Source organism: Mustela nigripes, chromosome 5 (genome assembly GCF_022355385.1).
Source record: "Mustela nigripes isolate SB6536 chromosome 5, MUSNIG.SB6536, whole genome shotgun sequence".
NCBI classification, from domain to species: domain Eukaryota; kingdom Metazoa; phylum Chordata; class Mammalia; order Carnivora; family Mustelidae; genus Mustela; species Mustela nigripes.
In genome coordinates, this window is record NC_081561.1 from 31,231,710 (window position 1) to 31,247,913 (window position 16,204).

Consider the following 16,204-nt stretch of genomic DNA (forward strand, 5'->3'; position numbering starts at 1 on the left):
CTTGAGAGAGAGAGAGAGAGATCACAAGCAGGGGGGAGGGGTAGAGGGAGAAGCCGACTCCCTGCTGAGCAGGGAGGTCTATGTGAGGCTCCATCCCAGGACCCTGGGATCAGGACCTGAGGCAAAGGCAGACGCTTAACCGACTGAACCACCCAGGTGCCCTGTCTCCTCCTTATCCTGATCCATGTTAAAGCTTAACTGACCCCTGCCTCTTTTTGACTCTTGATGTCAACTTGGACCTCATACTGACCCCTGACTTTGATTTCACACTCTAGCCTCACTCTGACCTCTTACCTTGACCTGTTCCCAGGGCACATCCTGGTCCTGGACTCCAAATTTAGCATCATTTCAACCTTTGATCTTCTACACCTTGCCTCACCTGACCATGATCTTGATATGTCTCAAGCCTCACACTGGCTTTTGAGCATGACACCCAGCATTCACCTGACCCTGACACCTCACCCCTCAGCCTAGCTTCCCCAAGCTGGCCTCTCGTCAGCCTCTGCCCCTCAGCCCTTTACATATTTCCTATTTATTTATTTTGAGAGAGAGAGCACAGCAGGGGAAGGGACAGGGGGAGAGAAGCATCCCTTCCACCCCCCACTGAGCAGGGAGCCTGATGAGGGACTCCATCTCAGGACCCCAGGATCATGACCTGAGTCGAACTCAGACGCTTAACTTGACTGAGCCACCCCGGCGCCCAAGACACATTTTCTTATCTTGACCTGGAGGCCCTCTTTCACCTTGAACATGGCCTCCCCGTGGTCCCAGTCCCAAGCCCTGCCCCCTCCTTCCGGCCATGCCCGCTGGAGCTCAGGCACGAGGCCCGGCGTCACCTTCCTCCTCCCATCCGGATGCCCAGGGTGATGCCAAGATGATGGAGATCCTGCGCTACACCCACCAGTTCCTGCAGAAGTTCTGCGCGGGGAACCCGGGCAACCAGGCCCTGCTGCATAAGCACCTGCACCTCTTCCTCACGCCTGGGGTAAGGGCGTGAGGCCCGGGGGGTGGGGGTGGCGGTATGGGGCTGGCAGCAGGGGGGCGGGGCGGGCCGGGATCCCTCCACGTGACGGCTGCCCGCCCTCCTGCAGCTTCTGGAGGCCGAGACCATGCAGCATATCTTCCTGAACAACTACCAGCTGTGCTCGGAGATCAGCGAGCCGGTGCTGCAGCACTTCGTGCACCTGCTGGCCACCCACGGGCGCCACGTGCAGTACCTGGACTTCCTGCACACCGTCATCAAGGCCGAGGGCAAGTACGTCAAGAAGTGCCAGGACATGATCATGACCGAGGTGAGGACGGGGCCGGGGCCAGGGGGGCGCCGGGGGCTCAGGCAGCTGGACTCAGAGTGAAGATGAGTCAGACAGAGAGTCGTGAGAGGGGCCTGGCCTGTGGAGAGAGGACAGAGGCTACAGAGGCAGAACTTACAGCCCTGTCCCACTATTTATCCTTGTATTTTCATGCATTTCAAAACCGTGAGGCACCCGCTGGGGGGCCAAGGAGCACGTGTACCCAGGGGTACACGGGTGGGGTGTACTCTCAGGGAAGGGACCACATCCTGTGTGCTTCTGCATGGGCCCCAGCGTCTGGTGCACTGTAGGTGCCTGGTAGGCCTGTTAGCCGAAGGCATGAAGGAGGAAGGGCCGAGTCTAAATCCAGAACAGAGACGGTCTCAGCCCGGGGGGGGTGTGGGGGGGGGGGGGGTGGGTAGCACAGTAAATGGAGATGAGGGACCTGACAAATGGGGTACTGGTAGTGCCCTATAGGCCGAACTATTAATTGCTGTTATTATTATTACCATGAATAACATAATCACTGACACGAGAGGATGCAGCAAGTGCTCTGGGAGGCTTTAAGTTCCACTGTGGGAGCACAGGGGAGGCAGGGGGTGAGGCAGGCAGGAATGGGATTAGAAAGGGCTTCCTGAAGGAAGCACCTGTGAAATAAGACTGAGTGTGGGATTTTTTTTTTCCTTAGGGGAGGAGGAGTCTCTTTTTGTTGGTCCAGGGATTGGCCCTGATGGCAGGTGGCCTGAGACATCAGCCTATGGCCCCATGGGCTAGGCAGGGGAGGGCTTTCCGAGTGTCAGGTGAGGGCTGGGGTCAGAGTCCTAATCTCTCCCTGCTGACAGGGGGCGTCTGATCGGGCACCCTTCCTCCCTGCAGCTGACCAATGCGGGTGATGACGTGGTGGTGTTCTACAATGACAAGGCCTCGCTGGCCCACCTGCTGGACATGATGAAGGCTGCTCGGGATGGCGTGGAGGACCACAGCCCCCTCATGTACCATATCTCCCTGGTGGACTTGCTAGCTGCCTGTGCTGAGGGCAAAAACGTCTACACGGAGATCAAGTGCACCTCCCTGCTACCCCTGGAGGACGTGGTGTCTGTGGTGACACATGAGGACTGTATCACCGAGGTCTGGGATTTGGGAGAGCTGGCAGGAGTGGGGGGGTGTGTGTGTAAGGGCTGGTGGAGCCAGGCCAGGGCAGCTGTCAGTCTTGCATGGTGGGGCAGGAAGAGGGAAGTAAGAAAAGTGGGGGAATGGAAGGTGTGGGCAGAGGAACAGGTGGAGGTCAGGAGATTGGCGGAGCACAGAGAAGGAGAGCCTGGGTTGGTGGTCCGGCTCATGCCCCTGACCTTGCTCCCGGCTGCTCAGGTGAAAATGGCATACGTGAACTTTGTGAATCACTGCTATGTGGATACAGAGGTGGAGATGAAGGAGATCTATACCAGCAACCACATCTGGACACTTTTTGAGAACTTCACCCTGGATATGGCTCGGGTCTGTCCGCCGGGAGGCTATGGGCTTGTGGTTGGGAGCCCAGTTAGCCTGCCAAGGACTGTGCGTGGAGGGGTCCCCAAGGCATCGCTCTTTCCTGCCCCAGGTGTGCAGTAAGCGGGAGAAGCGTCTGGCTGACCCCACACTGGAGAAGTACGTGCTGACCGTCGTGCTGGACACCATCAATGCGTTCTTCAGCTCCCCATTCTCTGAGAACAGCACCTCCCTGCAGGTGCGCTTGTCCTGCGTGCGCAGTTCTTGTGCGGGGAAGGAGGGAAGGAGAACATATATTCCTGTTTGCTTGTGGTGCATAGAGACATAGTGGAGGGACATAGACAAGTGTGTTAGTTACATATGCTGTGTAACAAATTACCCCCAAAGTTAGCGGTTTAAAACAAAGGTTTATTCTCCTATTACTTCTGTAAGTCGGGAATTACTGTGGGGACAGTACCCTAGAACGGGAATTCCTAAATTGACTTGGTGTGACGGGTCCTAGGGTGGCAGGGGATGGCTGGCAGCCCTTACCTCCTGAAGACAAGACAGTCATGTGTACCACAGTGGTTAGCAGAGCCCGAGCAGTAATCCAGAGGTTCCAAGGCCCAGAGAACTTTGGTGTCAGCTTAATCACAGGTGCCCCTAGGACTGAAGTCCTACTACAGCAGAGAAGCTCTACGTTAGGGAACAGAAGTTGGCCTTAAATCACTGAAGAGTCCTGGACACTCAGTCAATTCCCAGATTCCCAGACTTCCTAGCCCAGACCCCCTTGAAGGCAAGAGAAGCAGACTTCCTGGAGGAGGGAGCCTGAGACAATACCTAAACCATAATACCATAAATCACTGGATGGACACAAGAGCCCAACAAAGGGGTTACTTATAGGTAGAGGAACTGGGGCCAGAGTGGGTCCTGGTCTCAGCAAGGGTGGGTTCATTTTGACACACAGGCGTTTGGGCCCTGGGACCTCTCTGAGACTATGAGTAATTTGTATAAGCTTTTCCCACCTTTCATCAGTCCCAGGACAGAGGTGGGAGAATGGGCTGATGGGATCAAGGCTGGGGTGAGACTTCTCAAAGCCTACCTTTCTATAGCATATTTCAGTTTTTGAACCATGGAACTATATCACCTTTTCACAATATTAATTTATTTTAAAAAATTTTTTAAAGGAAGGAAAGGATTAGCAATACAGGATTATAAACCTCGGTGTGAACTTTGGGGAGTTCTCTCACTATGGTTGGGCAGGTTGTGCACTGCTGAGAGGAAAGGCAGTGCCTTTTTCCAGTTGGCACAAAGATATATGGTAGCTCTTGGAAGCCTTGTTGCTCCATCTTGCCCATCCTCAGGGGGTCCTGGTCACAGGGCTTGGGGCTGCCAGGGTGGAGGGTGGGCCAGGCTATAGCAGTAGGCATGTTGCTTTTGCAGACACATCAGACGATCGTGGTGCAGCTGCTGCAGTCTACCACACGGCTGCTTGAGTGTCCGTGGCTGCAGCAGCAGCACAAGGGCTCCGTGGAGGCCTGCATCCGGACCCTCGCCATGGTGGGTGAGTGTGCCAGGGGCACTGGTTAGCGCCAACCACCCCTCCCTTCCCTTTACCGCAGGGCCACCTGCCCTCAACACAAACACCTTATTCCTAAGCTTGCCCATCATCTGCTCCCAGGTTGTTCCCAGTAAGTCCTTCTTGGTGTCTCACTGGCATCTTAGCAATTGAGAAGCTGTTTTCTCCTTTGAGCTTTGAGTCATTTCCCCAGACGGTAAAGCCGGGGGACATCCCCCAACCAAAGTTTCTTACGCTTGCAAATGGTTGCAGGCAGAAGGGAGGCCTGGAGGTGGTTAGGGAGCATCGGGGAAGAGGAGAGAGCAGGTGGGAAAGAGAGGAGAGGGCTCAGGGTGGAGCCAGGGTAGAATCAAAGAGGCAGAAACTCCCTCTTTTTATTCCAAAAGTTGGTCCCAGTGGGGGCCAACACATACCCCAGAATCTTGGGGAGTTCACCCTGTCTCCCAGTTCAGCAGCCTGGAGCCTGACTGCTCTGGCTGGCCGAGCTCCCCCAACCCCCACCTGCCCTCGAGCACCCCGTTGTCTCTCTCCTCCAGCTAAAGGCCGGGCCATCTCACTGCCCATGGACCTGGATGCACATATCAGCTCGCTGCTCAGCAGTGGGACCAGCTGTATAGCCGCTGCCCAGCGCAACGCTTCCAACTACAAGGCGACCACACGGGCCTTCCCCCGTGTCACGCCCACCGCCAACCAATGGGACTACAAGAACATCATCGAAAAGCTGCAGGTGGGTGCGGGGCTGCCCGGCGTCTGCCACGACAGGGAAGCCTGCCTCCCCATGCTGCCTGGACTTCCCGGGAAAGAGGCCCCTGCTTAGGGCAGGCCCTGGGCAGGGGACTGAGAGGCCTCATTCCAGGGGAAGCCAGGAGAACCCAGGCCTCCGCTAGGTAGAGTCGGTGCTCATGAAGGGGATCAGAACACCTCTCAGTCCTGAGAGCATGTTCCTGTTTATGTGACACGCTCTTGGCCACTATCACACACTTCTGAGGGGGATGCGGTGGCTCACTACACCCACATGGCAGGAGACCGAGGCTCAGAGAGGGAGAAGAGCTTGCCCCAGGTCACACAGATAGAGGGGCTGGGAGAGAAGCCCTGGCTTGTGGCTACCCGCTAGGTGCTCTAAGCAGGCAGATGACCTGCATGGTTCAGGGTGGTTCTGTGGGTGCAGGGCCCCTCAGACAGATTCGGAGAAATCCACAGGGCCATTTGGTGTTGGTGTTGGGGCGGGCCGATTGGCAGTCCAGCCCCACTCATCTCGTGGGCCTGGGTGGCCCGCATCTGGCCCTGTAGTGACTTTGCTGTGCCCACCCCAGGACATTATCACAGCCCTGGAGGAGCGACTGAGGCCCCTGGTACAGGCGGAGCTATCGGTGCTGGTGGACGTCCTGCACTGGCCCGAGCTGCTCTTCCTGGAGGGCAGTGAGGCCTACCAGCGCTGCGAGAGCGGGGGTTTCCTGTCCAAGTGAGCCGGACGCCAGGCCCGGGCAGGGGGCGGTGGCCGGGGTGAGGCTGTTGGGGGCAGGGCCGGACCGGACAGCCCACAGGGCAGGGAGCTGGGGCAGGGTAGGTGGCTGGAAGGAGGTGGCCACGGCTGGCCCCAGCATTTCCTCTTCCCTCACGGGCCAGGCTGATCCAGCACACCAAGGACCTCATGGAGTCAGAGGAGAAGCTGTGTGTCAAGGTGCTGCGGACCCTGCAGCAGATGCTGCTCAAGAAGACCAAGTACGGGGACCGGGTGAGTGTCCGGGGCAAGCCGGATGCCCTGCAAGACTGGCTGGTGGGGGCCAGGGGCTCGGAGCCAGTGCGGGCTGGCCCGTGGTCGGTCTGATGGTGAACCGTGCCACTGTGGGGCCTCACACCTTCCCCCGCAGGGCAACCAGCTGCGCAAGATGCTGCTACAGAACTACCTCCAGAACCGGAAGTCCAGCTCGAGGGGGGACCTTCCAGACCCCGTGGGCGCTGGTCAGTACCATTTCCCTGCCGCCACTGTGCCTCTCTGTGGCCCATGTGCCTAGGCCCTGGGCCTGCCCTTCTGTTCGCCTGCCTCCCACTACCCCCGGCTCCCTTCAATGTGGGTTCCCCAACTCCAGGCCTGGACCAGGACTGGTCAGCCATTGCGGCCACCCAGTGCCGGCTGGACAAGGAGGGGGCCACCAAACTGGTATGCGACCTGATCACCAGCACCAAGAATGAGAAGATCTTCCAGGAGAGCATTGGCCTGGCCATCCGCCTGCTGGATGGCGGCAACACCGAGATCCAGGTGTGTAGGGGCTGGGGGTGCTGGGGGCTCACCTCTTCTTGTGGGGGTGCCTTGTGCTTGGGAGAAGGTATGAGGCGGCACGTTGCTGAGGCTGCCGGGCCAGGTGCTGGTGGCCTGCACGAGTCCGGCTACATGTGGGCGCGTCTACCTTCCCCCGTGTCATGTGGCTTCTTTCTGCCCACGCAGACTATTCTGCTTAAGCCAGGCCTGAGCCTGACTCCCCACCACGCTGCCCACACTGCGTCCATCATTCCTGCCTCTCGGTCTCTGCTCAGGCTTCCTTCCCTCCTCTCCCCCATCCTCCTCAGCCTTTGGTGCCCAGTCGAAGAACTGCCTCCTCTGAAAAGTCCCTGTGATTGCCTTACCCCCATTCTTTCATTCATGACTTGTGTTTTTGTTATTCTTTTTTTATGATTTATTTATTTGAGAGTGAGAGAGTCTGGGAGAGTCAGAGGGAGAAGGAGAAAGGGTCTTAAGGTGACTCTGTACTAGATGCAGGACCCAATCTGAGGCTTGAACTCACAACCCTAAGACCATGACCTGAGCTGAAACCCCAAAACCAAGAGTTGGACACTTAGCCGACTGAGCCACCCAGGCGCCCCTCATGCCCTGTTTTTTTGTTTGTTTGTTTTAAGATTTTATTTATTTGACAGAGAGATCACAAGTAGTCTGAGAGGCAGGCAGAGAGAGAGGGAGAAGCAGGCTCCCTGCTGAGCAGAGAACCAGATGCGGGACTCAATCCCAGGACCCTGAGATCATGACCTAAGCTGAAGGCAGAGGCTTAACCCACTGAGCCACCCAAGTGCCCCCTCATGCCCTGTTTTAATAAGTCTGCACTTAGTGTTTTCCATGTGCGTAGGCACTAAGATTTTAGCCGTGAACAGAAAAGACAAAATCCACATATCCTCTAAATTGGTCCTATAGCCTAGTGGTGTAACAGCCCATGACTGTAACCCCTACACGGAGTGGAGAGTGTTGGATAGTGCTAATGCCAGCGAGGGGTCTGGGGGTGCCAGGGCAGGGATGGGGGAAGGCTCCTGAAGAGGGGCCAGTGCAGCGAGAGCCCCGAGGTAAGCCTGTGGACAGGAGGGGCGGGCTGCACCAGGCAGAGCAGGCAACTGGTGCCAAGAGAGGTGGCAGGCCGTCAGATGGCCTCATGGGTGCTGGGAGGTGGGGCTTCTCCTATGGGTGAGATGGGGCCACTGTGGGCAGAGGAGGGATGAGATTTAGACTTCCAAGGGCACCTCTGCGGCTGTGTGGGGGGCAGATAGAGGAGCAAGAGCAGATGTAGATGGTGTGAGGACACTTGTGCAGGCCCCTAGCTTCACAGTGACAGCAGTTATGGACACTTCCACTCCGCCTCTGACAATCCTGACCGCCCCTGCACCAGTCATAGTCCCAGGGCACGTCCAGGGACCTGTCTGCAGCCCAACCTTGTCCCTGAACCATGGGAGAGAGCCCTCCAGGGACTCACCAAGGACTGCTTAGCACCTGACTCTGTGCTGAGGCTGTCCCCCATCCTCTTGCCCAGAAATCCTTCTACAACCTGATGACGAGTGACAAGAAGTCAGAGCGCTTCTTCAAAGTGTTACACGACCGCATGAAGCGGGCCCAGCAGGAGACCAAGTCCACAGTGGCTGTCAACATGAACGACCTGGGCAGCCAGCCACGGGAGGACCGGGAGCCGGCAGACCCTACCACCAAAGGTCAGAGGTCATGGCCATAGAGGATGGGGGTGCTGGGCCCGGGTCAGAGGGTGCAGGGTGAGGGTGAGGGTCTGGTCCCTCCCGGCAGCCCCAAGCCTCAGCAGGCCTCCCCCTGCAGGCCGTGTAGCTTCCTTCTCGATGCCGGGCTCCCCGTCCCGCTATTCGCTGGGCCCCAGCCTGCGCCGGGGCCATGAGGTGGGCGAGCGCGTACAGAGCAACGAGATGGGCACGTCCGTACTCATCATGCAGCCCATCCTTCGCTTCCTGCAGCTGCTGTGTGAGAATCACAACCGGGACCTGCAGGTGTGTGCTGGCCCTGCCCCCACCCCCCTGGCCAGTGCGTGGATCCCCACCCTTGCCGCCTGCCTGCAGGCCACTGCTCTGTGCCTACACAGGGCAGGGCCCCCCAGGCCTGGCCTCTAGCCCCTGTGAGAGCCTCGCCATGCCCGCCCTCTTGTGCCATGCAGAACTTCCTGCGCTCTCAGAACAACAAGACCAACTACAACCTGGTGTGCGAGACACTCCAGTTTCTGGACATCATGTGCGGCAGCACCACCGGTGGCCTGGGGCTGCTGGGCCTTTACATCAATGAGGACAACGTGGGCCTTGTCATCCAGACCCTGGAGACCCTCACCGAGTACTGCCAGGGCCCCTGCCATGAGAACCAGGTGAGCGGTCACATTGGTGCCCATGGCCGACAGGGAGTGTGGACATGTGGGTGCAGGGAGCACCGTGGGCAGGGGAGAGCCAGGGGCATTGGGAGCCACCAGAGGTCTGAAGGGCCTGGGCCCCACGTCCCCCGCACTGCCCCCTGCCAGACTTGCATCGTGACGCACGAGTCCAATGGCATCGACATCATCACGGCACTGATTCTCAATGACATCAGTCCCCTGTGCAAGTACCGTATGGACCTGGTGCTGCAGCTCAAGGTGGGGCCCATGGCAGCCCACGGGCATATGCGTGCGAAGGGTGTGCATGTGCGCAGGTGATGTGTGTGCTGAGCATGCATCCTGAGGTATGCTGGGGGGTTTAACATGCATACACAGATGAGTTTGTGAGCAAATGTGGTGCATATACGCTCCAGGAGCAAGTGAATTCTGGGTTTCCCCCGGGGTCTCCTATGCGTGTGTCTGCTCTCTGGGGGATTGTGTGCGCCCACTGTGGGGTGGGGGTGAAGGCAATGGGAGGGGTGGGGGGTGGTCTGGATTTGCAGGACACTTCTCAGAGAGTCCTGGGGGATAGTGGGGAATGGGAAGGCCCTGGAATATCTTCCAGGCCAGGAGAGGCTGTTATGGAGTACAGGGGGTTGTTGTGGGGCATGGTGGGGGCCCTCAGACTGTGACCTGTCCCCCTTTCCCACCTCCCCGCAGGACAATGCGTCCAAGCTGCTCTTGGCTCTGATGGAGAGCCGGCACGACAGTGAGAACGCGGAGCGAATCCTCATCAGCCTGCGGCCCCAAGAGCTGGTGAGGCTGGGCCCCGGGTCAGGTTGGGAAGGAGTGATTGGTGGGGTGTGGAGGGGGGATTGGGGCATTCCCTACGCCCCGGGAAAACGGCGTTCAGACAGGCAGTGCCCCGCCAGGTGGACGTCATCAAGAAAGCCTACCTGCAGGAGGAGGAGCGGGAGAACTCAGAGGTGAGCCCACGGGAAGTGGGCCACAACATCTACATCCTGGCGCTGCAGGTACCAGCCCCGCCCTGTGGCCCCGCCCCCCAAATGCCCCTCTCCCCCTTGACCACGCCCCGTGACTCCGCACCGCCCTCGCCCGCAGCTCTCCAGGCACAACAAGCAGCTGCAGCACCTGTTGAAGCCGGTGAAGCGCATCCAGGAGGAAGAGGCCGAGGGCATCTCTTCCATGGTGGGGGCCCCGGGACAGGGCTGGGTGCGGGGCGGGGCTTAGATCTAGGGGCGGGGCGGGGCGAGAGTTTCGTTGGGCTGGTATTTGGGGGCAAGGCTAGGGAGGGAAGGCCGGAAAGAGCGCAGAGCTAAGATCTGAAGGCCCGTGGGAATTGGGATGAGCCTCGGAGCGGGGCCGGTACTCTGCGCGGAGCGCGGCCGGGGGCGTGGCCTGAACCTGAGTAAAGAGCTGGAATTGGGGGGTGGAGGGCGGGGCTCAGGGCTGGAAGAGCGACACCGGTGGCCTGGCCGAGGTGAAACCTAGACGTACAAGTGGGAGTGAAGCTCTGGGGCTGTTCTGGAAGCCTAGAGCAGGACAGCGGAGGACGGTTTATGTCCTTATTGTCTGGGCATTGCTCTCCCACTACCCACTTCTTAATTTGGAGCTGCACCCTAGTTGGGCTGGGCTGCGTCTGGTCTGGGTGGGGAACCCTCGCGCAGGTAGGGCTGGGTGGCGGGCGTAGCCGTGGGAAATTGTGGGGCCTGACCTCAGTGGCCACTCTACTCCCAGCTCAGTCTCAACAACAAGCAGCTGTCCCAGATGCTCAAGTCCTCAGCACCCGCCCAGGAGGAGGAGGAGGACCCCCTGGCCTACTACGAGAACCACACGTCCCAGATAGAGGTAGGGCCAGAGGGCAGTAGGGGCACTGTGGGTGAGGGCTGTGACCCTGGCCCTTGGTGGCAGTGGCCTAGTTGTGACGCGGTGCCTGTGCGCGCCCAGATCGTGAGGCAGGACCGCAGCATGGAGCAGATCGTGTTCCCCGTGCCTGGCATCTGCCAATTCCTGACGGAGGAGACCAAGCATCGGCTCTTCACCACCACCGAGCAGGATGAGCAGGGCAGCAAAGTGAGCGATTTCTTCGACCAGTCCTCCTTCCTGCACAACGAAATGGAATGGCAGCGCAAGCTCCGCAGTGAGGACTGGGCGGGGCCGGACAGGGAGGCAGGGCTGGAGCTGCTTAGTGCTGCCCCCTTGAGCCCCCCCTCCTCCAGCCTGCTGCTGGTTGCCACACTCCGCCCCCACCTCCGCCCCACCGCTAGGAGGGCTCTGGTCATGGTTGCTCAAGTGGGACCTGGAGCTTGTGCTGGCACCTAGGGGCCCCTGTGGGGTGGGAGAACAATATGAAGGTGAGAAACCCCTCATGCCAGCCTGCTGCCCCCCTCCTCCCCCAGGCATGCCACTGATCTACTGGTTCTCCCGCCGCATGACCCTGTGGGGCAGCATTTCCTTCAACCTGGCGGTGTTTATCAACATCATCATCGCCTTCTTCTACCCCTACATGGAGGGCGCATCCACAGGTGGGGACCCAAGGGTGGCAGACTGAGGCCTCAGAGTCCACCATGCCCCCTCCCTGGGCTTGGGCAGAGCCTTGGTGCCGGCCAGGCTCTGCGGGGACCAGATGCAGAGTGGGGAACATCACCTGCACTGCCCTTTGGGCTCTGCATCTGTGGGAGACACAGTCATGGTCCCGTGGGATGGACAGCTTCCTTAATCTCTGGAGACAGTGCATGTCTCTTGCCATCTCTCTAACGCACAAACATGAGCCAGAGATCAGACAGGGTAGCAGCAGCTGAACAGGACCTCCTGCCTTAAGCCTGAATGAGCAGGTGTGATGGGGGGGGGGTGCCTAAAACCAGGTGACCAAGAACATTAGAGGGAAGGCTTCCAGGAGGAGGTGGCTTCTTGGGATGTGTTGGGGCTGGGGCTATGCTGGGCTTCACTGCCCAGGGCTCACCTCTGCATCCTGGCCTCCAGGCGTGCTGGGCTCCCCACTCATCTCGCTGCTGTTCTGGATCCTCATCTGTTTCTCCATCGCGGCTCTGTTCACCAAGCGCTACAGCGTCCGCCCCCTCATTGTGGCACTCATCCTGCGCTCCATCTACTACCTGGGCATTGGGCCCACACTCAATATCCTGGGCGCCCTCAATGTGAGTGCTGGAGGGAGCCCCCACCCCACCCCACCCCTGCGCTCACGGGGCAGTAGGACTTCATGCTGGCCGTCTGCCTCCCCACAGTCCACTGCTCTGCCCTACCCCCCACCCCGTCCCTGTGAATGGGGCCAAGTTTGTTAAAGACCCACGAGTGGGGCTGTTCTGAGCCTCCTCCGTCGCCCGTGATCAACTGGGGCAACTGACACTCTGAGCCAGTTGTGGGGAGTCACGGTGGGAGTCACTGTGGGGCCCCAGCTCCATGGCTGCTGTGTACATGGGGTTAGTGGAGCACTGCCCAGAGGCACTGTTCACACCGTAGACGTCAAAGATTTGTAATGTGATGACAGTTCCTGGCAGCTGGAAATAAAGCATACTTGGAGCAAGGCAGGGTGGCGGGGCAGGCCCAGCAGCAGGGAGTGGAGATCCAGGGTGGGTGGTGGGACACTGATCCCACTGCCCTGTCCATGCCTCCAGCTGACCAACAAGATTGTCTTTGTGGTGAGCTTCGTGGGCAACCGCGGTACCTTCATCCGGGGCTATAAGGCCATGGTCATGGACATGGAGTTCCTCTACCATGTGGGCTACATCCTGACTAGTGTCCTGGGCCTCTTTGTCCACGAGCTCTTCTACAGTATCCTGGTGAGCCTGCTGGGGGCAGGTACTGGCAGGGGTGTGGGAGTGATCGGGGCTCCCCTCAAGCTTCTGGAAGAGCCTGTGGGAAACCAGTGGGAGCAGGGCAGCCCTGGGATCCAGCGGCACCTGCGGTCCCACAGGCCCAGGTCCCATGGCCCTGTCCCTGCCCGGCAGCTCTTTGACCTCATCTACCGTGAGGAGACACTGTTCAACGTCATCAAGAGCGTGACTCGCAATGGCCGCTCCATCCTGCTGACTGCCCTACTGGCCCTCATCCTTGTCTACCTCTTCTCCATCGTTGGCTTCCTCTTCCTCAAGGACGACTTCATCCTCGAGGTCGACCGGCTGCCGGGCAATCACTCTGGAGGTCTGACGGCTCCTCTCCTTGGCGGGGGTGGGAGCCTGGGGGGCGTGGTCCACAAATGACCTATGTCAGGCCCAGGCCCTGGGAGTGCTTCTCCACCAGGCTCCGTGCCTCAGTTTCTCCTCTTGGGTTCCAGGGAGGTCTGGCTCACACCATTCTGCCTCTCTCTTGCCTGGCACAGACTGAGGGGGGTGGGAGAGCCTCTTGCTTACAGACCCCGGCGTTCGTGTTCAACTCGGTATTTGCTGGGACTGCCTATGTGCCAGGCTCAGGGGTGCAGACCCCCCTTCTGCCCTTTGTGCACAGCCCAGTGGGGGCAAGGACACAAAGACCCTTCCCTTGTCGTCTGCCAGAGTTGGGAGCTCACAGGATGGAAGGGTTCGTGGAGGGTATGATGCTAGGGACACAACCAGGGGAATGGTAAGGCCTGCTGTGTCCTCATCCTGGTGACCTCCTCTGTGTCCTTTCTAGCCAGCCCCCTGGGGATGCCACATGGAGCTGCCACGCTCATGGGTACATGCAGTGGGGACAAGCTGAACTGTGTCTCGGGGGTCTCGGTGCCTGAGGTCCCGGAAGGTGAGGGCAGTGTGTTTCAGGAGCCTGGGGAAGGGGGCACAGAGGCAGGGGGCTCGGCCTGGGTCTGAGCACACGCTCCGTGTGTAGGGAACGGAGAGCTGGAGAGCACGGAGCGGGCCTGTGACACTTTGCTGATGTGCATCGTCACTGTCATGAATCACGGGCTGCGCAATGGTGGCGGCGTGGGCGACATTCTCCGAAAGCCCTCCAAAGACGTGAGCATCCCTTGCCCTGCTCCCAGATCCATGTGGCCCAAGCCCTGGCCCAGTCAGCCACGGTGAGGTCCTGCCATGGGGTCATGGCCTGGCAGAGCAGCTTGGTCCCCGAAGCCACCCAGTCTTCAGTGTCTCAAGCCCCCGTCAGGCGTCCACTTTCCCTGCTCTCCCACCAGTCAGCGCGCAGTCACGTGGATGTTGAGAAACGCCCCCCTCTGCTCCCACATCCCACCAGCTCACCATGGTTGCTCTCAGGAGAGACCTTGGCAATCAAGCTTTGCCCAGGCTAGGGAAGGTGTGAGTCAGATGTCAGGCGGATCCCCGGCTACACTGGCTTCATCTGTGAGGCAGAGCCCTCACCCACAGGGGGTTGGGCAGGGCGGGGAAGCTGAGTTGGCTCCATGAGGAGGCCTCAGGGTTTGACTCAGGCAGCCAGGCATTACCGGTAGCCAGTCTTCCCCAGTCACGTGGGGGCAAGAAGCCGCTTCCTGGCGAAAGTTCTAGAATGTGTGAGGCCAGGCATCCCCAGGGCAGGGCAGAGGAGTTTGGAGCTGGCTCTGCCCCCATGTAAAAATCGGGGGCAGAGATAAGCCTCCACCTGCAACCTTAGTGCCCCACGCCAAGCTATGTCCACAGGGCTCAGGCCTAGCTGGTATCCTGAGTCCGCTCTTTCCTGACCCACAGTCCAGGCCTGCAGCTTCAGTGACAAGGGTGTGGGAGTGAAGCTGGGTCAGCATTGCTGCCTTTAGGGCTGTAGGAGCTGGGGGCCTTCATTCCCCTCTGTCCTGGCCCTGACCACCCCCCCCCCCCCCAGCCTGAGTCTGGCCTGCTTGGGTGAACTGGGCCCTGCCCACCCCCTGCAGGAGTCTCTCTTCCCAGCCCGGGTGGTCTACGACCTCCTGTTCTTCTTCATCGTCATCATCATTGTGCTGAACCTCATCTTCGGAGTGATCATCGACACCTTCGCCGATCTGCGCAGCGAGAAGCAGAAGAAGGAAGAGATTCTCAAGACCACGTGCTTCATCTGTGGTGAGGCCCTGCTCTTGCCCCTCGGGGGGCCGAGGCGGGTCTGGGGCGGCCTCAGTTGGGCCCTTCCCTGGTTCCCATGGTCCCCGGGGGGCTGACAGCTTGATGGCGGTTTGCTCCTCCTATCCCTGGGGAGAACAGGACCCTGCCTGAGCTTGGGGTAATAGAAGGGAGTGGGAAAGAGCTTCAGAGGAAACCGAAGCTCTCTGGTCTCTGTCCAAAGCTTTTCCCACTCGTGGTTTGAGGTGCTAGTCCCCTCACCCCAGGCAGAGGAGCCAGTGGCACCTGCGGGACAAGATTCCTTCTCAGCTATCCCTGTTTCCTCCCCCTGGGCTCGGAAAGCTGGCTGCCTCAGTCCTCGGCCTGTGGAGGGCTGCAGGGGTGGGGGGGGGGGGGGTGGGTGGGGGGGGGGCTCTCCACGGCTAAGTGGCTAGAGCCTTAAATAGAAGTGATCTACATAGGCCGGGGTGGGCTGTCACATGTGTTTACCAGACCCATCAGCCTGAGACCAGATGCCCCCCCCCCACTGCACCCAGAGGCGGTATCTGCTCGACCAGGGAGCCCCGTGATGGCTGTGGGAGGCTGACGGTCTCATCCTCACCCCCCACACCCTCAGGGTTGGAGAGAGACAAGTTTGATAACAAGACGGTATCCTTTGAGGAGCACATCAAGTTCGAACACAACATGTGGAACTACCTGTACTTCATCGTGCTAGTCCGTGTGAAAAACAAGACAGACTACACGGGGCCCGAGAGCTACGTGGCCCAGATGATCAAGGTGTGGCCCTGGAGACGAGCAACCATGGCCACTGGGGTGGGATATCTGGGAACACTTGTGGGAAGGCTGGAGAGGCCTCTGAGCTCTCCTTCACAGGCTCAGTTGTCCGGGAAAAGCCCACAGCAAACCTGTCAGCCCCAAAGGACGTGCACGGGGTTCCCCAGGCCCTTGGTTGCCCGATACTGAGGAATCAGGGGATTCCACCCGGCTGCTGCTCTGTGGACGTTCTCAAGGGGCCTTTTCCAGCTCAGCGAGAGGAATGGCAGCTTCCCAAAAGCTTTGGATGGTCTAGGCTGAGAGGGAGGCTGGGATAACTTGCAACTATCAGATCTAGGAGGGATCAGAGATAATCTGTCCAATTTCTGTAGTAAGGGAGGCAGTGACAGCAGTGAAAAATAATAATAATTAAAAAAAGGTCTCATAGTGTTTCGGGAAGAGGAAGCCCGTCCATTCCATCAGATGTAGTGCAGCTTCTAATCACCGCAC

General features: G+C 59.3%; 1 protein-coding gene across 2 annotated transcripts in view; it reads left to right on the forward strand.

Moving 5' to 3' along the window:
- Positions 1-16,204, forward strand: part of ITPR3 (inositol 1,4,5-trisphosphate receptor type 3) — a 66,251-nt gene that overhangs the window by 47,734 nt on the left and 2,313 nt on the right. For both annotated transcript variants that reach the window (XM_059400042.1, XM_059400043.1), the window contains exons 29-56: positions 863-985; positions 1,092-1,292; positions 2,166-2,417; positions 2,658-2,783; positions 2,887-3,012; positions 4,197-4,317; positions 4,869-5,059; positions 5,646-5,794; positions 5,959-6,067; positions 6,204-6,294; positions 6,423-6,592; positions 8,124-8,298; positions 8,417-8,601; positions 8,766-8,966; positions 9,117-9,227; positions 9,669-9,764; positions 9,881-9,982; positions 10,071-10,157; positions 10,707-10,817; positions 10,917-11,109; positions 11,369-11,494; positions 11,952-12,124; positions 12,602-12,766; positions 12,935-13,127; positions 13,596-13,700; positions 13,788-13,915; positions 14,779-14,944; positions 15,558-15,718. In XM_059400042.1, coding sequence (XP_059256025.1) covers positions 863-985; positions 1,092-1,292; positions 2,166-2,417; positions 2,658-2,783; positions 2,887-3,012; positions 4,197-4,317; positions 4,869-5,059; positions 5,646-5,794; positions 5,959-6,067; positions 6,204-6,294; positions 6,423-6,592; positions 8,124-8,298; positions 8,417-8,601; positions 8,766-8,966; positions 9,117-9,227; positions 9,669-9,764; positions 9,881-9,982; positions 10,071-10,157; positions 10,707-10,817; positions 10,917-11,109; positions 11,369-11,494; positions 11,952-12,124; positions 12,602-12,766; positions 12,935-13,127; positions 13,596-13,700; positions 13,788-13,915; positions 14,779-14,944; positions 15,558-15,718 — 4,137 coding nt within the window. The remainder of the gene's footprint in view (positions 1-862; positions 986-1,091; positions 1,293-2,165; positions 2,418-2,657; positions 2,784-2,886; positions 3,013-4,196; positions 4,318-4,868; positions 5,060-5,645; positions 5,795-5,958; positions 6,068-6,203; positions 6,295-6,422; positions 6,593-8,123; positions 8,299-8,416; positions 8,602-8,765; positions 8,967-9,116; positions 9,228-9,668; positions 9,765-9,880; positions 9,983-10,070; positions 10,158-10,706; positions 10,818-10,916; positions 11,110-11,368; positions 11,495-11,951; positions 12,125-12,601; positions 12,767-12,934; positions 13,128-13,595; positions 13,701-13,787; positions 13,916-14,778; positions 14,945-15,557; positions 15,719-16,204) is intronic.